This window comes from Coregonus lavaretus (assembly GCF_964263955.1).
Source record: "Coregonus lavaretus genome assembly, chromosome: 34".
NCBI classification, from domain to species: Eukaryota; Metazoa; Chordata; class Actinopteri; order Salmoniformes; family Salmonidae; genus Coregonus; species Coregonus lavaretus.
The window spans coordinates 16,414,697-16,437,761 of NC_140021.1; the positions used below are offsets into that span (position 1 = coordinate 16,414,697).

The 23,065-nt window shown below is 43.8% G+C and overlaps 1 protein-coding gene across 3 annotated transcripts in view; it reads left to right on the top strand.

Moving 5' to 3' along the window:
• LOC311109393 (rho guanine nucleotide exchange factor 4-like) overlaps nucleotides 1-23,065 on the top strand; it is a 69,080-nt gene that overhangs the window by 45,089 nt on the left and 926 nt on the right. For all 3 annotated transcript variants that reach the window (XM_084152250.1, XM_084152249.1, XM_084152251.1), the window contains 9 exons: nucleotides 6,538-6,683; nucleotides 19,007-19,186; nucleotides 19,609-19,809; nucleotides 20,167-20,346; nucleotides 20,667-20,899; nucleotides 21,127-21,256; nucleotides 21,479-21,610; nucleotides 22,014-22,257; nucleotides 22,862-22,939. In XM_084152250.1, coding sequence (XP_084008376.1) covers nucleotides 6,538-6,683; nucleotides 19,007-19,186; nucleotides 19,609-19,809; nucleotides 20,167-20,346; nucleotides 20,667-20,899; nucleotides 21,127-21,256; nucleotides 21,479-21,610; nucleotides 22,014-22,257; nucleotides 22,862-22,939 — 1,524 coding nt within the window. The remainder of the gene's footprint in view (nucleotides 1-6,537; nucleotides 6,684-19,006; nucleotides 19,187-19,608; nucleotides 19,810-20,166; nucleotides 20,347-20,666; nucleotides 20,900-21,126; nucleotides 21,257-21,478; nucleotides 21,611-22,013; nucleotides 22,258-22,861; nucleotides 22,940-23,065) is intronic.

The following is a 23,065-nucleotide window of genomic DNA, read 5'->3' on the forward strand; positions in this document are numbered from 1 at the left end:
CTTCCATGGCCTGTATACTCACCAGACATGTCACCCATTGAGCATGTTTGGGATGCTCTGGATCGACGTGTACGATAGCATGCTCCAGTTCCCGCCAATATCCAGCAACTTTGCACAGCCATTGAAGAGGAGTGGGACAACATTCCACAGGCCACAATCAACAGCCTGATCAACTCTATGCGAAGGAGATGTGTCACGCTGCATGAGGCAAATGGTGGTCACACCAGATACTGACTGGTTTTCTGATCCTTGACCCTTCTTTTTTTTTAAAGGTATCTTTGACCCACTGATGGATATCTGGCTTCCCAGTCATGTGAAATCCATAGATGAGGGCCTAATGAATTTATTTCAATTGACTGATTTCCTTATATGAACTGTAACTCAGTAAAATCTTTGAAATTGTTGCATGTTGCATTTATATTTTTGTTCAGTGTATATATATATATATTTTTACCAATAAAAATGGAACCGTCGCGCTCTCCCAAAAGCTTGACTGGTGCGTAAAACCCGCGAATTCAGACAACAAAAAGGTGTAATGGGTCCATACTCAAAAAGATGTCACATAAAGCTTACTTAATTATTAAATTGTTGTATTATTTTTACTGCATCAGGGATAGCGTACACATACGTTTCAGCTTTACAGACTTCTTCAGGTGCAATTCTATTTTAATTCAAAACCGCATTTGTAGGGAACAACCGATGAGCAGCAAAATGCTTCTAATCAGGGTTGTCACTCATCTGCCAATCAGGGATGTGGCGTTTCTGTATACAAGTTGGTCACAAAGAAATACAGAATTATGGGGTATGGGAGCGGGCACGAAGGGCAATTCATGAGTCAATTGCCTTAGGTGTCTGCTCACTTGGATACATTATATTCAATTCATGAGATAGCTTACCACAAAGGACATCAGTCTCAGCCGTTCATGAATATGAGGGGCTAACTCATAAACGATATGCAAAATCTGATATGTACAGTGTTCTTGTATAACAGTCTAAATTTGGCCTTTAAGAAGGAGGTGAAATCTAATTATTTGTTTAAACCGTGTGGAGACAGAATTTAATTTATATATCAACATGGCTTCTCTTTGGAGTAATTTGTTGTCATAGTCACCACCTCTACGTGGTGGATGAACTTTTTCCATCCCGACGCAACGCAATTCATTATTAGAATGATTTTGTTCTATAACTGGCGAGATGATATCTTGACGTCTAATAATGGATTTATGTTCTCCAAGGCGTACTTTCAAGGCGCGGGATGTGCCCCTGTGCCCCCTATGGGCTTGATGTGTGTTTCAGCAATGTGTGTATGTTTCAGCTATGTCTGTGAATACCAGAGGACAGAGAGAGAGAAGAGAGAGAGAGACACAGAGAGAAGTGGCAAATTGTTCTTATTTTCTCTCTCTCTCCCTATTGTACAATGTGTTCTCTGGCAGACAGTTATTAAAGGGCACACTGACTCCAGCAGTTTGTTTGAGTTCAGGAAAAATTAGATGCTTTCTAAATTGGGCCTGGAGTAGGGCTATCATATCTAATGTGTCTGTCTGTGTGGATGACATGTCCGTCTGTTTGTTTTTCTGTCTGCTTGTCTGTCTGTATCCCACATTGTCTGTGTTTGTTGACCCTCACTCCTGCTGATGTTTAGTTGCATGGTGACATTTCTGCAGTACTTCTGTTTAGAATTAAATGGTGTTTTAAAATCGCTCTGTGTGCTCTCTGTCACAACTAACTGAGGGGGAGTAAGAGACTCTCTCTCTCAGTCTCTCTCTCTCTCTCTCTCACACACAATCACTCTCCACGATTGACACGGCTTTGTCATTCCCATCCAATCTCCTTGACTTCCTAGTGACGGATGTCGCCAATTTCAATTAAATCCCCACGTGCCCCTGTCACCCCCCCGCCTCCTCACCCTGTCACCTGGGTGACACCAGTCCCCAGACAGTCCCTAGGGGCGAAAATGTGTGTTTCTGTGTGTGTCTGTGTGTTTCAGTCATGTCTGCGTCACATTTCAGACAATTTTATTTGCTAACTTAGCAGATTCTCTTGCCAGTGGCAACTTACTCCATGACACTTGCAATTTTACAGTCCTGACTAGGGGAAGCCATTACTATAATTGGTTTATTCCACATGGATGGTGGTGGGGTTTAGGGCATGACAGAGTCCCAACAGGGATTAGAACCCATGACCCATAGACCTGGAGGAGCTCTGTTCTCTATCCATTATCCATTATCCTCAGCTATCAAAGAGGAGAGGAAGTCCTTGCTCACTCTCTTCAAATAGTGTGTGTGTGTGTGTGTGTGTGTGTGTGTGTGTGTGTGTATGTGTGTGTGTGTGTGTGTGTGTGTGTGTGTGTGTGTGTGTGTGAGAGAGAGAAAAGGATGTGACAGATGTGGTTTCACGCAGCGAAAGCTTTGTCACCTTGGACAAGCAGAGGAGTGATGGCAAAGTGCCGACTCCTATTTTGCCACGTCCTATAAGGGAAACATGGCGCAACGTCATGCCACACACACACAGAAGTTGTTGGTTTCAACACACAGTGGTGGCAGCAATGTTATTATAATTCCAAATCAATACACTGTTTAATTGCTGTATAACTGATGCCTGTTAATACAGTACACTATCTTTAATCAATTGGTTTAGCAGTTTTCCGAACAGTTTTCCGAACAGCTGCACTGTATAGTTCACTGTCTGTGATGAATATTAATTCACAGTATGGATTGCTCTACAGTAGCTGCACGCTCACATCCATTGACTCATGGATGAATATTCATGTCATGCAGTTTGGTTGAGACAGACAGCAGGGATGGGATATAATTTAGGGCTGAGAGGGATGATGCTTCTCATGGCAACCAGCCATCCAGTCCTTCACCTCTCTGGGGGGCTTCTGTGGGGATGGGGGAGAGGGGTGAGAGGTGAGAGGGCGATGGAGGAAGAGGTGAGAGAGAGATGGAGGGAGAGGTGTGTGTGTGTGAGAGAGTGAGAGGGAGAGAGAGAGGTGAGTGAGAGAAAAAGGTAGGAATCGTGTGAGAGAAGAAATGTAGTGATAGGAAGAGAGAAAGGACGAGACAGGGATATGGACAGTAGAGAAGCAAGAAGTAACGAAAAGGAGGGAGTGATAGAAAGAGAGAGGGAGGAAGAGTAGTGAGTGAACTCAGGGTAGTCAGGGTGGTACTTCTGCTCTGTTTGTCCCAGTGTTCATCTGCAGCTGAGACTCATGGGAGAGGGAGTTAGTGTGGGACTTCCTCTAGGGCCAAACACACAGGGGCTCGCTCTATCACTGTCTGTCTGCATCACACACACACATATCCTGAGCTGCTCAGTAGGGTAAACGTAAACTGTGATAATCTCTTCTGAATATTTGCACTGCTCTCTCTCTCTCTCTCTCTCTCTCTCTCACTCTCTCTCTCTCTCTCTCTCTCTCTCTCTCACCACTCTCTCACTCTCTCTCTCTCTCGTCTCTACTCTCTCTCTCTCTCTCTCTCTCTCTCACTCTCTCACTCTCCTCTCTCTCTCTCTCTCTCTCTCTCACTCTCTCTCTCTCTCTCTCTCTCTCACTCTCTCACTCTCTCACTCTCTCACTCTCTCTCTCTCTCTCTCTCTCTCTCTCTCTCTCTCTCTCTCTCTCTCTCTCTCTCTCGCTCTCCATCTATTCCTCTCTCAGAGAAGCATCAGTCAGGGCTAGCTATGCGCTGAATAGGGAGGGGGGAGTATTTTTCATTAAAGTAGTTCGATGTGGAGCCTCGTGCTGCGCTGCCCTGAGGGTTCTCTCTCTCTCTCTCTCTCTCTCTCTCTCTCTCTCTCTCTCTCTCTCTCTCTCTCTCTCTCTCTCTCTCTCTCTCTCTCTCTCTCTCTCTCTCTCTCTCTCTCTCTCTCTCTCTCTCTCTATAGATAATATATATATATATTTCTCACTCTCTCCCGGTTAGCGAGCCAAGTTGGTCAGTGCAGCTATGTGAGCCAGGCTCTCCCCTGTTCACGCAGACCCAGGCGTACATGTGCAACGCTACTGCCAGCCACACACACACAAGCCACAAATGAAATTGTAGCCACTACACACACACACACACTCCTCTCCCTCTCCAGCGTCCAGTAAGTATTGAGTGTTCTCTATGCTGACAAATCTGATTCGGTAATAATGCTAACCCACATACAAGAGATCAGGATGATTATCTATGCAGGGAATACTTACAGCTCACACACTAACACACTTTCTCTCTTTTCTGGCCTCTCTCTCACTTTCACACACACACACACAAACACAATTGTTTCAAGGACAAACTCAATCTTTTCAAGTGTTCTTGTGAAGCTACAGAGTGGGAGGAGAGTGTCGTTCAAGGTAAACCGGGCTTTCACACAGAGAGAGTTAACCAGTGTGATTGACAGGTGAAGAGACAATCTGAAACCTTTGAAAGGATATATTTGTTCCACGATGGGTATCCTTTGTTCTAATCTCAGGGGGATTCTAGCAATGGCTAATACAGCAAAAGCAATCACTGTCGCTGAGCAGACAATGATTGGCTAAGTGCAGGAAGAGAAGGCCTGTCTGGATGTCTTATCATTCAGTATCAAACAACATCTTGGCAGAGGCCTAGTTCTGTCCCGTATACACTACCTACATTTACTGTCCCATGATCACAGAAGTTGTACCAGAAATACTATCATTCTCTTATATGTACCTCAATGGTTACCACTTACTCAAAAAGCTCTGTAAGTCTGAAAACAAGAAGGTACTCCGATATTATCATTGATATTCTAGGTATAGTTCTTTCCTATCGGCCCCCAGATGCCAGTTTGACTAACATATTGTGTGATCTTTCCTATACCGCCTGCCTCCTCCATCCTTTTATAAACGGGACACGAAGAGCAATCTGGCCCAGCCTTTTACAGGCTCACAGAAAAAAAGGCCACTCGATATCTGGAGAAGTGCCAGTCTGCCATGGACTGTCTGAGTCTACGGCAGATAGTAGTGCAGTCAGTCACTGTGGTTTACACTGACCCCCAAAGGACAATACTGGTACTGCACCATCATAATAGCGACATCCAAGGGCAGGGATCATCAACTAGATTCAGCCGTGGGCCGATTTGTTCTTGAAAGGATGGTCTTGGTGCCAGAACATAATTACAAATAATTTGTAGACTGAAACAGATATAATATTTGACTAATTTCAAAACTTTTTTGTATACGATCACGTGTTTCTCTAATGGGAATACTTGGGAACAGATTTTCTGGAGCTGATTTCCTTTTGTTTTTACAGTATTTTATGTAAAACAATGAAAATGCAAATGACAGTATATAGCACTGTGTGAGTTTCGGTGGTTGCCCTTTAGGCTCAGAGAAGAAAAGGTAGATTGTGTAGATTAATTTAATTTAATATGGTTCCAGACAGATAAAGAGATTCCTATACAGCATCTCAACCCTAGAGGGTTCTTCATCCTTACAGACTGCTGAAGTGGAAAAGACAGTAGAATATAGTCCTAAAATACTACTCAGCTCTAGGCGTTGAATATGTACATTTTTAATAGCCAAGTGATGTGCCGAATCCGTTTCTCCTGATCGCCTGAGGGGGTCTGAATGCTCTGTGTTCTCTCATTATGCCTGTCTCCCTGTCTCCAGGGTGATTTGTCACCACGGAGACTCTCAGCGTGGCAACAGCTGTTTGTAGAGCAGGGATGAGTTGATGAGGTTCAACAGACAGGATAATATTTATAGCTGCATCTGCATGGCAGGTCCCTACAGTCAGGAAGAGAGCTGTGATGATGCCACTCGGAGGGCAAGGAGTGTTTGTGTGTGTGTGTGTGTGTGTGTGTGCATGTGTCTGTGTGTGTAACAGCAAGTATACCTTCATCATTTCATAATGGCCCATCCATATATTAAGTCTCTGTGTAAACATATGAACTTACTCTCACCCCATACTTATTCTCACTATGAAAGATGTAAAGATCAGCTATCAAGATAATGTGTCTTTATAGTTTATTCCCATGGACATCTCTTTTAGTAATCTCTCTTTGTAAAAGCAATGTTTCTAATCAGTGCACGAACTGGAGCAGGAAACTAGAGCAGAGTTCCATCAGAGGCTTAGGTACAGAGACAGGGACTGTGACCGGGGTAGAGTTGGCGTAAGGGTTTGGGTGAGGTTGGGGTGAGGGTAGGGTGAGGCCCAAAGGTCGCTAGTCACTGACATGCTGCCACTGGGGTTTTCTCCTCTCTCTGTCATGCCAGTTTGTCTCAGTGTGTGGTCTTTGGGTGCATGTCCTAACTAGGCCGCGAGTAATGATGATTCAGACCACAACAACTGGGTTGGTACTCAGCTGTGGCCCAGCTGTAACTCAACCACATGAAATAGCACACCCTTTTATCAGACCTCTTGATTGTGTGGTAATAATTTTTTTGTTTTGTGGACTGTATCATTGTATTTGCAGTAAAGTAGGATATGTTCTTATGCTAATCTCTAATAGGATGAGACAGCACATCTGATTTGCATTCTCTCTCTCTTCTTCTCCCTCACTCTTTTTCTCTCTCTCCTTCTCTCTCTCCCTCAGCGGTGATAGTACCAGACGGAGGTGGAGAGAAGGCCAGTCTGGGTGATGATCTAGGCAGTGACGAAGACCTGTATGAAGAGTTCCGCAGCTCCGGACATCGCTTTGGACACCCAGGGGGAGGTGGAGAACAACTGGCCATAAATGAGGTAGCCTTTTGTTTTGTGTCTCTATCTCTCTCTGTATGACAGTCTCTCTCTCTCTCTCTCTCTCTCTCTTCATCTCTCCCTCTACTCGCTGTCTGACTTGCTGCATTGGCTAAAAACCTCACCTGCAGCACTGCAGTACTCACTCAGTGTGTGTGTTTTTGCACGAGTATGTATAAGAGAGTAATTTGCTGAAATTCAGTTGTATCCATGGTTTGCAGTTGTGTTAGGGTTTGTGCTAGTGTTGGTGCTAGTGTTGGTGCTAGTGTTGGTGCTAATGTTGTGCAAGGGTCAAACCTGGAATCCTTAGTTGTTACATCCATTTTTGGACTTATAAATTAATGATATACATATACCCACTGATTCTTTAAGAATATGACTTATAAATGCCCGATGAGCTTAGTTCAACTGTCGTACCCCATCAGAACCAAAAATACAAGCTTGTTTTACTCCGATTTTATAAAGAATGTAAACAAACACTGTATATCCTCAAAACATGGTTTAAACTAATTGTGATATCATGGATGGTCAGTGAGAGTGGTTACATTTCCCCAGGCCTGTCACTTAGCTTTTTACCCCAAATAAGGTGGGGCTACCGCTTTTGTTATTGTTTCAATTAAGGATTCTATCTTTAAGAATAGGATTTTGGGTGTGATAAAGACATGGCCCACCTCTGATTGGTCAGGTACACCCTCCAAGCCGTGCCCCCTTCCTGGTTGTCACGCAGAATTATTGTGACGTATTAGGACACACCTGGTGAGGAAACAATTACCTCAGCTTTGACAATTACCTTAACGTTTAGAGGCGGGGGACAGGGGCAGAAAAGGTTCAAATTGGCACCTTGAGGGACAAAGCTGAAATGATTTATTGTTGTGGTTAAAACACTGTGAATTCCTCCACGCCTTTCTACTGGCTGACAGGAGCAGAATACGAATGAACCTGGAAGATGGAATATAGTCCAGGCACGCACACACACACACACATTCATACAAGCACATGCACACACAAATTAACACACATACGCACGCACACGGACGTGCACACACCCCACAGGTATTACACGATGTGTTAGAAACATTCATTCAGTAGTCAACATGGATGGAGATACAAAGGTATGATGAGGAATGGGTGATGAAAATGGCCTCTGTGGCAGGAGAGAGAGGAGAGAGTGGCTGTAAACACAGGAGAGAGCAGGGAATGCTGGGTTAGTGCCTTGTTGCTGTGGTTACCCGTGTGTATGACACCATAGAAATACGATCTCTAGAACAGCTCAGGATAAGGGCCGGTTTCCCACACACAGATTAAGACTATGAGAACCTCCATGGAAATAGCTTTATAGTCCAGGATTAAAATGAACCTGTGTCTGGAGTATAATGTTCAGAGATACAGTGAGGGAAAAAAGTATTTGATCCCCTGCTGATTTTGTACGTTTGCCCACTGACAAAGACATGATCAGTCTATAATTTTAATGGTAGGTTTATTTGAACAGTGAGAGACAGAATAACAAAAAAATACAGAAAAACGCATGTAAAAAATGTTATAAATTGATTTGCATTTTAATGAGGGAAATAAGTATTTGACCCCCTCTGCAAAACATGACTTAGTACTTGGTGGCAAAACCCTTGTTGGCAATCAGAGGTCAGACGTTTCTTGTAGTTGGCCACCAGGTTTGCACACATCTCAGGAGGGATTTTGTCCCACTCGTCTTTGCAGATCTTCTCCAAGTCATTAAGGTTTCGAGGCTGACGTTTGGCAACTCAAACCTTCAGCTCCCTCCACAGATTTTCTATGGGATTAAGGTCTGGAGACTGGCTAGGCCACTCCAGGACCTTAATGTGCTTCTTCTTGAGCCACTCCTTTGTTGCCTTGGCAGTGTGTTTTGGGTCATTGTCATGCTGGAACACCCATCACGACCCATTTTCAATGCCCTGGCTGAGGGAAGGAGGTTCTCACCCAAGATTTGACGGTACATGGCCCCGTCCATCGTCCCTTTGATGCGGTGAAGTTGTCCTGTCCCCTTAGCAGAAAAACACCCCCAAAGCATAATGTTTCCACCTCCATGTTTGACGGTGGGGATGGTGTTCTTGGGGTCATAGGCAGCATTCCTCCTCCTCCAAACACGGCGAGTTGAGTTGATGCCAAAGAGCTCCATTTTGGTCTCATCTGACCACAACAACACTTTCACCCAGTTCTCCTCTGAATCATTCAGATGTTCATTGGCAAACTTCAGACGGCCCTGTATATGTGCTTTCTTGAACAGGGGGACCTTGCGGGCGCTGCAGGATTTCAGTCCTTCACGGCGTAGTGTGTTACCAATTGTTTTCTTGGTGACTATGGTCCCAGCTGCCTTGAGATCATTGACAAGATCTTGCTGTGTAGTTCTGGGCTGATTCCTCACCGTTCTCATGATCATTGCAACTCCACGAGGTGAGATCTTGCATGGAGCCCCAGGCCGAGGGAGATTGACAGTTTTTTTGTGTTTCTTCCATTTGCGAATAAACTGTTGTCACCTTCTCACCAAGCTGCTTGGCGATCGTCTTGTAGCCCATTCCAGCCTTGTGGAGGTCTACAATCTTGTCCCTGACATCCTTGGAGAGCTCTTTGGTCTTGGCCATGGTGGAGAGTTTGGAATCTGATTGATTGATTGCTTCTGTGGACAGGTGTCTTTTATACAGGTAACAAACTGAGATTAGGAGCACTCCCTTTAAGAGTGCGCTCCTAATCTCAGCTCGTTACCTGTATAAAAGACACCTGGGAGCCAGAAATCTTTCTGATTGAGAGGGGGTCAAATACTTATTTCCCTCATTAAAATGCAAATCAATTTATAACATTTTTGACATGCAATTTTCTGGATATTTTTGTTGTTATTCTGTCTCTCACTGTTCAAATAAACCTACCATTAAAATTATAGACTGATCATTTCTTTGTCAGTGGGAAAACGTACAAAATCAGCAGGGGATCAAATACTTTTTTCCCTAACTGTATGTGCACGTTAATATATAATTTATCATCATGTTGGAAGGTCTGCTCCACACATTTTCAGGTTGGATGGAGAACTATGTCAGTTGTCTAGACCAGGGATGGGCAAATTTGATGGGGGTGGGTGCGACAAATCAAAACTCATCACAAGGGGCCGCAGTTGCTCACGGGTCTGCGTACCCACATCCACCCCCCCCCATGTTGCAGTTTGAAAAGCACGTTTTCTGCAATTCTACACATTTTGGCATGGGGTGGAGAGAATATTTAGCAATTGTATAACTCATTTCATGCAATTCTACACATTTTGCCAGAGGGTGGAGAGAAATGTTTGCAGTTTTTTTATATGATATCTGAGTGATCAAAATCTAATCCAATTGTATTTGTCACATGCGCCGAATACAACTGGTTTAGACTTTACAGTGAAATGCTTGCATACGAGCTCTTCCCAACAATGCAGAGTAAAAATAAGAAAAATAGTAACACAGAAGGAATAAAATAAAATACACAAGAATGGAGCTATATACAGGGAGTACCAGTAACAGATCAGTATGCAGAGGTACAAGGTATTTGAGGTAGATACTGTGTGTACATGAAGGGTAAAGGGTAAATTGACTAGGTATCAGGATAGATAATAATAAGAGTAAAATAAAGAACAGAGTAGCAGCAGCAGCAAATGATAAGTGTAAAAGTATGCGTGTGTAATGTCAACAGTGCCTTCAGAAAGTATTCACACCCCTTGACTTTTTCACATTTTTGTTGTGTTACAGCCTGCATTTAAAATGGATTACATTTAGATTTTTTTCACTGGCCTACACACACAATACCCCATAATGTCAAAGTGGAAATATGTTTTTAGAAATGTTTACAAATTAATTAAAAATGAAAAGCTGAAATGTATTAAGTCAATAAGTATTCAACTCCTTTGTTATGGCAAGCCTAAATAAGTTCACGAGGTAACATTCCCTTAACAAGTCAAATAATAAGTTGCATGGACTCACTGTGTGCAATAATAGTGTTTAACATGATTTTTAGATGACTACCTCATCTCCGTACCCCACACACACAATTATCTGTAAGCCTAGCAGTGAATTTCAAACACAGATTAAACCACAAAGACCAGAGAGGTTTTCCAATGCCTCGCAAAGAAGGGCACCTATTGGTAGATAAAAGCAGACATTGAATATCCCTTTGAGCATAGTGAAGTTATTAATTACGCTTTGGATGGTGTATCAATACACCCAGTCACTTCAAAGATACAGGTGTCCTTCCTAACTCAGTTGCCGGAGAGGAAGGAAACCACTCAGGGATTTCACCATGCCAATGGTGACCTTAAAACAGTTAGAGTTTAATGGCTGTGAGAAAACTGAGGATGGATCAATAACATTGTAGTTACTCCACGATACTAACCTAATTGACAGAGTGAAAAGAAGGAAGCCTGTACAGAATAAAAAATATTCCAAAACATGCATCCTGTTTGCAACAAGGCGCTAAAGTAATACTGCAAAAAATTTGGCAAAGCAATTTACTTTATGTCCTGAATACAAAGTGTTATGTTTGGGGCAAATCCAATACAACACATTACTGAGTGGTAGCTGCATCATGTCATGGGTGTGCTTGTAATCGTTAAGGACGGGGGAGTTTTTCAGGATAAAAAAGAAACAGAATGGAGCTAAGCACAGGCAAAATCCTTGAAGAAAACCTGGTTCAGTCTGCTTTCCACCAGACACTGGGAGATGAATTCACCTTTCAGCAGGACAATAATCTAAAACACAAGGCCAAATCTTCACTGGAGTTGCTTACCAAGAAGACGGTGAATGTTCCTGAGTGGCTTAGTTACAGTTTTGACTTAAATCTACTTGAATATCTATGGCAAGACATAAAAATGGTTGTTTAGCAATGATCAACAACCAATTTGTCAGAGCTTGTAGAATTTTGAAAAGAATAATGGGTAAATGTTGAACAATCCAGGTGTGGAAAGCCCTTTGAGACTTACCCAGAAAGACTCACAGCTGTAATCGCTGCCAAAGGTGCTTCTACAAAGTATTGACTCAGGGGTGTGAATACTTATGTAAATGAGATATTTCTGTATTTCATGTTCAATACATTTGCAAAGATTTCTAAAAACATGTTTTCACTTTGATATTATGGGGTATAGTGTGTGTAGATGGGTAAGAGAAAAAAATATTTAATCCATTTTGAATTCAGGCTGTAACACAACAAAATGTGGAATAAGTCAAACGGAATGACTACTTTCTGAAGGCACTGTATGTACAGTGCCTTGCAAAAGTATTCATCCCCCTTGGCGTTTTTCCTATTTTGTTGCATTACAACCTGTCATTTAAATTGATTTTTATTCGGATTTCATGTAATGGACATACACAAAATAGTCCAAATTGGTGAAGTGAAATGAAAAAAATTACTTGTTTGAAAAAAATGTATAACGGAAAAGTGGTGCGTGCGTATGTATTCACCCCCTTTGCTATGAAGCCCCTAAATAAGATCTGGTGCATAATTAGTTAAATAAAGTCCACCTGTGTGCAATCTGTGTCACATGATCTGTCACATGATCTCAGTATATATACACCTGTTCTGAAAGGCCCCAGAGTCTGCAACACCACTAAGCAAGGGGCACCACCAAGCAAGCAGCACCATGAAGACCAAGGAGCTCTCCAAACAGGTCAGGGACAAAGTTGTGGAGAAATACAGATTTGGGTTATAAAAAAAATATCAGAAACTTTGAACATCCCACGGAGCACCATTAAATCCATTATTAAAAAATGGAAAGAATATGACACCACAACAAACCTGCCATGAGAGGGCCGCCCACCAAAACTCAAGGACCAGGCAAGGAGGGCATTAATCAGAGAGGCAACAAAGAGACCAAAGATAACCCTGAAGGAGCTGCAAAGCTCCACAGCGGAGATTGGAGTATCTGTCCATAGGACCACTTTAAGCCGTACACTCCACAGAGCTGGGCTTTACAGAAGAGTGGCCAGAAAAAAAAGGCATTGCTTAAAGAAAGGCACTCTTGAGACAGATGAGACTAAAATTTAGCTTTTTGGCCATCAAGGGAAACGCTATGTCTGGTGCAAACCCAACACCTCTCATCACCCCGAGAACACCATCCCCACGGTGAAGCATGGTGGTGGCAGCATCATGCTGTGGGGATGTTTTTCATCAGCAGGGACTGGGAAACTAGTCAGTATTGAAGGAATGATGGATGGCGCTAAATGCAGGGTTTCTTGAGGGAAACCTGTTTCAGTCTTCCAGAGATTTGAGACTGGGACGGAGGTTCACCTTTCAGTAGGACAATGACCCTAAGCATACTGCTAAAGCAACACTCGAGTGGTTTAAGGGGAAGCATTTAAATGTCTTTGAATGGCCTAGTCAAAGCCCAGACCTTAATCTAATTGAGAATCTGTGGTATGACTTAAAGATTGCTGTACACCAGCAGAACCCATCCAACTTGAAGGAGCTGGAGCAGTTTTGCCTTAAAGAATGGGCAATAATCCCAGTGGCTAGATGTGCCAAGTTTATAGAGACATACCCCAAGAGACTTGCAGCTGTAATTGCTGCAAAAGCTGGCTCTACAAAGTATTGACTTTGGGGGGGTGAATAGTTATGCACGCTCAAGTTTTCTGTTCTTTTGTCTTATTTCATGTTTGTTTCACAAAATATATTTTGCATCTTCAAAGTGGTAGGCATGTTGTGTAAATCAAATGATACAAACTATTCTATTTTAATTCCAGGTTGTAAGGCAACAAAATAGGAAAAATGCCAAGGGGGGTGAATACTTTCGCAAGCCACTGTATTACAGGTCTTCACGGGTCCAAAATGTTGGACCAGTTCCGAAATGGATCTGTTGGGGCGGTATCCGAATTAGAGTGGGTCTAGGGTGTCTGGGATGATTGTGTTGATGTGTGTCATGACCAGCCTTTCAAAACACTTTATAATTACAGATGTGAGTGCTACAGGGCGATAGTCATTTGGTCAGTTTGAAACATGTTGGGATTACAGACTGGGACAAGGATAGATTGAAATTGTCTGTGAAGACACCTGCCAGCAGGTCTGCGCATTCTTTATGAACGTGCCCTGGTATTCCGTCTGGCCTGATCGCTTTGTGATTGTTAACCTGTAAACGTTTTGCTCACATTGGCCATGGAGAGCGAGATCACACATTAATTGTTGCATTTGCAGTTTCCAACAGGGTCAATATTCTACATAAACGCATAAAACGTGGTAATTAACTACAATGACCATAATCCATTGCTCATCTACTTGTCCGGTCTGTGTTTCTTTTACGCCTGCTATGGAAGAGAGAGAAGATTGCGCTATCTTGAGGGGATATAGAGAGCAGCTGTTGCTTCGTGAGGTATCTCTACCTGAAAATACATAATCAAAGTGATTGATAGTTGGTATTCAGCAGTCATAAAAGTATGCCTTATTTACTTTGAAGAACTACAAAAGAGTGATTTCTCAGATAGCATAAGCAGCAGCTCTATAAAGATGAGATGATGACTTGAAATGAAATAATAAAGTCATCATATAAAACAAATAGAATATACACAGCAACTAAAATATTTTATTAAAGTAATGTGAATAAATGATGGTTAATAAGTGATAAGCAGTAATGGGCAGTCACTACCATCATGGGACTTTTATTAATTGTTTTATTCTGTGTTGTTACAGCATTCAACCCACATATTGCATTTAATGTTAAAAAATATATAATAATCAAAACCGAAATCAAAAAACATGATTATAGTTTTTATAATCGAACCGAAACCAAACCGACCTCAAAAAGCACTAATCGCTCAGCACTAATTTAGCAATCTAAAAAATGTTAGCTGACATGGGCTTATTGACTGACATAACAAGAGAAAAACTGCTGATGCACAACCAAATTTCAAAATTGCATCTTGTGTATTCTACTATTCTAATTTCCAACAGTAAATTGAGACCCTGACTGAGTTCCAAAAATAAATAAAAATAAAAGGCCTTCCCTGTAGTAGATTGTCTAAATTAGAGTCGGAGTGAGGTGGCCTTGCTCATCATATTCTGTTTGGTTGAGTGGATACGGGTGGCTGCAGTAAATACTGTAGGTCTGTTTGGCTACACCTGGGTATCCAGGTCAGAGAGAGCTAGAGAGAGAGAGAGAGAGAGAGCGAGAGAGAGAGAGAATAAAGAGAAAGGGGGAGGGGAGAGAGAGAGAGAGAGGTGGAGAATCCAATAATTTCATCAGGTCAGTGATTGTGTGTTCATTAATTGGCCAAAATAGCAGTATGATAATCCTGTATAATAATCTGATCCTTTAATCCCGTTCTCTCCTGTTTTAATCAGACTGATTAAGTCTGTGAGTGACGGGGGCCAGCCGTCAGCTGATGAGGCTAATAAATTCTAGGCGCGCGCGCACACACACAGCCAACATACCCCCTCCCTTCCCTCACACACAGTCTATTATTCTGCATCCTCCTGCTCCCTCCTTTCCCTCCTCCCTCTCCCCATCCCCCACCCTCCCTGGGGTTGCTAAGGCCCTCCTCATCCACTCTGGTATCCAGGATACGGAGACACACTCAGCCGCCTGATTGGCTGCTCACGGTAGGAAGGTTAAAAAAAGGAAAGAAAGGAAAAAAAAACTGCGATCCAGGGAGTTGGATGGATGGCCGTGTTAGTGCAGCTTCAGGCAGACCCCAGCACCATTTTAGCTTCAGAGTACACTTAAAAGGGAGCGCAAGAGAGGGAGGGAGAGAGAGAAAGAGAGAGGGAGATAAAGGGAAAAGAGCTGCCATGTTAGAGGAGCACAAATAGCTGTGTGGACGTAACCCAGATACGGGACGAGGAACGACAGAAGAGGACGGAGGACAAGAAAAACTAAAGGAGGTGGAGGGAAAATGAGGAATGTATTAAGAAAGATGCAGCATCATCTCTACCTCACATCCTGACAAGACGAAGAAATAGTGAAGACGGAGAGAGGAAGAGAGAGAGAGAGAAAGAGCGAGGACGTGGAAAACAGGGAGGGAGAGAGAAGAGGGGAGTGCTCAGACACAGGCGGCAAGGCGGCGCGGTGAAGCAGAACGAGGGGAGCCTGGCGGAGAGAAGAGGAAGAGAGAGGCGGAGGACCGGCCGGCTGGGTAGTGAAGGAGGAGAAGAAGAGGGGGAGCGAGACGGACAGGGGGGGAGGGGTGAGGGCCCTGCCGGGGCCTACGTGATGGCTCGCGGCGGTGGCGCTCACCGCGCCCGGCAGCGTTTGGGCTACCTCAACACCTTGCTGCGCTGCAACCTGCACCCAGAGACTCAAAAGGTGGTGGTCTTCATGATCATGATGCTGCTCGTCATCATCAACGTAGTGCTCATGTTCCTCCTGGCCTTCTAGTTGAGAGACACACACACACACACCGACGTCATACACACACACACACACACACACGCACGCCGCATATCGTCGATCAAGGAAAACGGAGAGGAGGAAGGAGGAAGAGAGGAGGAGGAGAGAGGGAGGATTTCCTGGTGGAGCGTTGGGGGTACAGCTGTGGATGGGAGTCCAGGATAAGAGGAAGAGACCACAGGTAAAGCCGAGCGATGGATGTGCTGGGTAGAGGATAGGACCACTATGCTGCTGCTTTCCCCAGAGTGTGTGGGACGGGTTAGCTAGCTTGCACCATGGGGGATGTTGACAAACCATGGACGGCAGCAAATATTCTGTGTTGTACATTTTGTACATTTTTGGTCCGTAGTTAGGTGTTTTTCTATGCCTGTGTTGTGAATGTGGGAGAAGAGGAACAGGTTGTGTTTGTTACTTGTTTGTGTTGTTTATGTGTATGAACATAATCCATTTCTATATGTTGTTGGGTCTATTCTTAACAATATGGTGTTGTATGTTAAGAATATGTGAGTTATTGCTTGAATGATAATTGGTAATGTGTGAATTTACAGAATGTGTTGTGTACAGGCTACTGTTTAGCACCAGCTGTGTTGCAACATCAGGGCTCTATGAGATATATGTAGGTTCCAATGTTTAACCCATATATCATCGTCATATAGTGGAAGTAAGCATGTTGATGATCCATGAGGTTGGGTCAGGTGGGTGTTTACCGCTCGGCTGCTCTCACTAGGGTTCAGCTGCACAGAGCGAGGGGGATCAGCTGTGTGTGTGTGTGTTTCATAGGGAAGGGGATCATGTGTGCCCTGGTTAGGTGTGTGTGTGTGTGTGTGGAGCATTAGGGGCTTGGAGCGTTGCCATGAGGGGTGACGAAGCAGCTCAGGACACAGAGAGGCTGTTTTGAAACTGAGGCTGGAGAAGTGCACTGTTTACATCCACCGCCTGGCAGAGATACACTCACATTACAGTGTGTTTTTATGTTTGGATTCTCCCTCTATGTTCCCCCTCTATACAAACTCATATTGATGTCCCAGTACAGCTAATACTACACTATTTATGTCTTCAACCTGGTTTCTACTCTCTGTGAAATGAGATATTCTGGTGTTTTGTTGTATAATGATGGCAGGATCAGAAGAGAAGAAAAAAGCAGAGGAGAGAAGAGGCGAGATGGAGTGGGTGTGTTGCCTAGCAACAGGCCCAAAGACCTCCTCGCCATGACGATGGATCGATGGCAGGACAGACATAGAAATAGACACTTAGTAGATCACCCTAACCAACAGAATAGACATAGAAATAGAAACATAGATTACCCTAGCCCCATAGAACCGACATAGAAATAGACACATAGATCGTATTCTGGTATCATTTAGCCTATGCTTGACATTATGAAGGCCTAACATAAATATAGGAGCCTGCACTTGAGGAGTTACATTACAGTTAGTTAGATATTTGTGGCTTTTTTAGCAATAATACAATTATGGCCAGCATCCTGTCCAGAGTGTTGTACTTGCTCATGCAATAGAAACAGGAGATAGGCTGCTGCCCTATGGGCCATTCTGGCTTGGATAAGGCTTACTACTACTATGAAAGAATGAACAACACAAATGCCCCTCTGACGCCAGCATGATGTTGACGCAGTAATGTGTGTATGTGGCAGTGTGAAATACGAGCACTGCAGTACATTTATAAGTAACGCAGGCTTTTTAGCTCTCTCGCTTTCTCGATCTCTCTCTTTCTCGATCTCTATCTCTCTCTCTCTCTCTCTCTCTCTCTCTCTCTCTCTCTCTCTCTCTCGCTTTCTCGATCTCTCTCTCTCTCTCTCGCTTTCTCTCTCTCTCTCTCTCTCTCCCTCTCTCTCTCTCTCTTTCTCTCTCTATCTCTCCCTCTCTCTCTCTTTCTCTCTCTCCCTCTCTATCTCTCCCTCTCTCTCTCTCTCTCTCTCTCTCTCTCTCTCTCTCTCGCTTTCTCGATCTCTCTCTCTATCTCTCTCCCTCTCTCTCTCTCTCTTTCTCTCTCTATCTCTCCCTCTCTCTCTCTCTCTCTCTTTCTCTCTCTATCTCTCCCTACCTCTCTCTTTCTCTCTCTCCCTCTCTATCTCTCTCTCTCTCTCTCTCTCTCTCTCTCTCGCTTTCTCGATCTCTCTCTATCTCTCTCTCCCTCTCTCTCTCTATCTCTCCCTCTCTCTTTCTCTCTCTCTCCCTCTCTATCTCTCCCTCTCTCTATCTATCTCTCTCTCTCTCTCTCTCTCTCTCTCTCTCTCTCTCTCTCTCTCTATACCTCTCTCTCTCTCTACCTCTCTCTCTTATCTCCACATTGATCTCTGTCAATCCCCTCTCAGACACAGTGACTTGGCTCAGCAGAGCAATCAATTCTTTAGGACCTGACTCACTTAGCTTATCTAGGGCTGTAGCAGCAATATTAGTATGTTGTGTCTGTCCTAAAATGTAGCTTACAGAGTAGAAACATTGTTGTTGTCATCATTTCTGGGTTGAAACAACATTGTGTACACCTTGTGTTGTAAATGTAAAGTCATCCATTGTATGATGAATTGTATTCTATAGCTTGTTTGTGTCATGTCTTAAAGTCACGTGTTCTAGTTGAGTGATACTGTACAGCCCTACTACCTTATAAATCATGCATGTCTCTACTCTCTCTATCAGCCACTCTGTCTTCCAGTAATGTTATTTATAAACTGGCCTCACCTTGTTTTACAAAGTCATCCATGTTGAATGAAGAACGGCCACAGTTTTTCTGGACCACCTTACCAGAAAAACCTCCAGGGCCCCTAGTTAGCCCATAACTAGAGTTTTCCCTGGTCAGGAATAAAAATGTGGGCCTTAGTGAAGTATTTCAAGCTTGTTCACCTTGTATTACAAATGTTGTCCATTTTTGATTATGTCACTGTGAAATCCTCCCATACTGACCTGTGTTGACCCCTGTCTGTCCCCTCTCCATTTCCCCTCCCCAGCTGATCAGTGATGGCAGCTGTGTGTACGCCGAGGCCCTGTGGGACCATGTCACCATGGACGACCAGGAGCTGGGCTTCAAGGCGGGGGACGTCATCGAGGTAGTGGATGCCACCAACAAGGAGTGGTGGTGGGGACGCATCCTGGACAGTGAGGGCTGGTTCCCAGCTAGCTTTGTTCGGGTAAGAAACTAACTCTCCATATCTCCTCTCTCTCTTCTTCTGTCTCTTTCTCTCTCTCTTTTTCTCTCTCCATCTCTCTGGGAAACTGAAGACAACAGAAATGAACTACTCTTTCTCTTGCCTATCTTTGATATCTATTTTTGCTGCTATAGGGTTGGAAGGGGTGCTAGAGCTGTTGTCAGCTATTTGGGGCAACTGTGAAGCATTAGCTCATTTTAAAATACAAAGATGTTTTTCTTTTTTTAATGCTGACATATTTCCTTACTTGCTAAATGAATGTTTGTACATTTTCTCAGTTGATCCACATAGGTAGCCTAACTGAAAAATAAGACAGTATAAGAAATGTTTGTAGCATCTAAACTTTAGTGATCTGTTAGTGAGGGTATTCTATAACAATGACCCTTTCTCCTTGGTCCCTGTAGTTGCGTGTGAACCAGGATGAGCCCATGGAGGAGTACCTAGCCCAGCTGGAAGAGGCTGGTGCTGGGGAAGAGGACCGGCCAGGGGTGGGTCTGATCCTGGGACCAGGCCTGCCATGTAAGGACCAGATGAGGACTAACGTTATCAATGAAATCATGAGTACAGAGAGAGACTACATCAAACACCTCAAAGACATCTGTGAGGTCAGTAAAGTTCTGTTCAGACAACAACACTGTCTGTCTGTAGACCCTTTCCTTTGATACAGGCCATTATAGGACTTATAACCCATTTGCATCAAAAACACCCAGAAGAATCCGCCTCTTGTCTCTAAATAACATCAAAATGCATCACACCAGCCTTTGTGCCATCATAACTTGTTAGGAGCACAGTTATTCAGACCAGCACACAATACATTGTATTTCTGAACAATACCACTTGTCCAATAAGACAAAACATATTCTTAAGTTTTAACTTGGTTATTTCTGGGAATTCTTAACATGTAAAATCAGATATAAGTCTGTTCTACATGTGGTAACATGAGTCTACTGTTCCTCTCTCAGGGTTACATCAAGCAGTGCCGTAAGAGGATAGACATGTTCACAGAGGAGCAGCTGCGGTGTATCTTCGGCAACATCGAAGACATCTACCGCTTCCAGAAGAAGTTACTGAAAGGTCTGGAGAAGAAGTTCAACAAGGAGCAGCCGCACCTCAGCGAGATCGGATCCTGCTTCCTCGAACACGTGAGTATTGTACAGCACACAACCCACTGTGACTCTTCACCTGACTTCTGTCATATGGCCTGCATAATGCTACATAATGCTATCATAAACATGACATAACATGACGTAATAGGGGAAATGAAGTCTGCTTAATAGATAATTACTGTATTATTATACACACTTTTTGTTGGGGATTCAAGTCAAGCAACCTCTCTAGAGCCCAAACATTCATGTAACATTCCAGCAACCATCAATTTCGCCATTTTAAACCACCATTTTAAACCACTATTTCAAACCGCCATTTCAAACTGCCATGTTAACATTTCCTGTCTCCTCCTCAGCAAACAGACTTCCAGATCTACTCGGAGTACTGTAACAATCACCCAAACGCCTGTGTGCAGTTGTCCAGACTGATGAAGACCAACAAGTATGTGTTCTTCTTCGAGGCCTGTCGTCTGCTCCAGAAGATGATTGACATCTCGCTGGATGGGTTCCTGCTCACGCCCGTCCAGAAGATCTGCAAGTACCCTCTGCAGCTGGCCGAGCTACTGAAATACACCAACCCCCAGCATAGGTAAACACACACACGTGTACTATGCACACACACAAGGAGCTGCACGTATTCCTTCTTATCTGCAAATGTAACTCTCTCTGAAATTGCTGAAATGTCTTTTAAAAATCTGACACTGATAGCATATTAGTTGTATTTAGTTCAAAAGCTATTATAAGTCTATCATTAGCCAATAACAATCATGTAAGGCAGAGAGGGCCTGATGTGTTGGTCTGTTCTGGGCCACCCAGGGACTATAAGGACGTGGAGGCTGCCTTGAACGCCATGAAGAACGTGGCCAGGCTGATCAATGAGAGGAAGCGGCGCTTGGAGAACATAGACAAGATCGCCCAATGGCAGAGCTCCATAGAGGACTGGGAGGTGAGTAACAGTGCATCATGGGTCATGGAACAGAATCCATGACTAAGGCCAGGAGGTTTTCCTGACCAAGTGACTTGATCTAAAAGAAACGCCTGATGTCATGTTGCCAGGACAAACACATGGCTCTAGATATACAATACAACTTTGTTGGCTGAACAATCTCTGTCTGTCATATGTCTGCAGGCTCTAACAAATGTTTATTGTGTGTTTGAACATCCTCAGGGAGAAGACATCCTCAGTATGAGTTCAGATCTGATCTTTTCTGGAGAGCTGACGAAGATCTCCCAGCCTCAGGCCAAGAGCCAGCAGCGCATGTTCTTCCTCTTCGACCACCAGATGGTCTACTGCAAAAAGGTGAGCAGCACTGTTAAAAACGATTGTAATGTGGTCATGAAGCTAGTTAGGGTTAGGGTTGAGGCTACGGTTGTGATTGAATCGGAATGTGGACATTAAGCTAGGGTTACGGTTAGTTTCCAGGTAGAACGCTTTTGGGTTCCATGTAGAACCCTCTGTGTTAAAGATTTTACATGGAACCTCAAAAAGTTATACCCGGAACCAAAAAGGGTTCTTCAAAGGGTTCTCCTATGGGGACAGCTGAATAACCCTTTTAGGTTCTAGATAGAGTGTAGGGTTAAGGTTAGGAAGTGGGTTAGTACCAGTTCTCTCCCCCCCTATAGGACCATGATGTACTATAAGGGTTAGGGTTAGTAACAGTAGTATATAACAGTATTATCACGTATCCCTATGGTTCTTTCAGGACCTCCTGCGCAGGGACATGCTTTACTATAAGGGTCGCATGGACATGGACCTGATGGAGGTGGTGGATGTGGAGGACGGTAAGGAGAAGGACTTCAACGTGTCAGTGAAGAACGCTCTGAAGCTGCGCTCGCTGGCGGGGGATGAGGTCCACCTGCTGTGTGCCAAGAAGCCTGAGCAGAAACAACGCTGGCTCCGAGCCTTCCAGGACGAGAGGACGCAGGTGCAGCATGACCTCGAAACAGGTGAAACAGTTATCCGTCTCTCTATCTGACATGTCATCATTGTGCGCCACAGTTTGAAAAAGGACCCATTCTTACTTAGCTAAAGCAACTCAGCCATGCAGAATGAGTAGAAACACTGATAGGATACTAGGATACTATAATGAACTGCTGACCTGTAGTATTACTAGTCAGCTGTATGAAGCCACTGGGTGTGTTTCTTTTCCTATTAGTAAAACATGAGCTGTGTCCTCCTGTCTCTCTCTGCCCCAGACTACTGCTGCATTAATAGTTTGCGATAAACGTTTCTGACAGTGGCTCCGGTCAGAGAATCAGGAAAGAGAAGGGTATGTGTAATAGGTAGCAGCTAATGGATCAGAATGTCATTAATCCCTCAGATAAAAGGACCCATAAATCAATTTTAGCTGCCCCCTTCGCTTCTCTGCCATAGTCTCTGGGTTTTATCTGGGCTGTAACAGAGCATGCGGATATTACCGAAACTTCATCCAACAATCTGGCCTTCTGTTATTCTGTTCCCTCTGAAAAGCTGGGTATTGATGGGTGGCACTGGCAGAATGAATCTGTGATATCCACATTGACCTGTGACCTATGTGGTTTCCTCCTCCAGGATTCTCCATCACTGAGGTCCAGAAGAAACAGGCCATGCTGAACGCCTGCAAAAGCCATCCAGCTGGGAAGCCCAAAGGTATGTCTGGGTAGTGTAGTCCTTAGGGGGTTAGACTGAATATGGGTACATGGCAAGAAAACTCAATTTCCTTGGCTGTGTGGATGGGTAATGAATTAATTGTTGTGCGTGTTTATTTTTTTATAT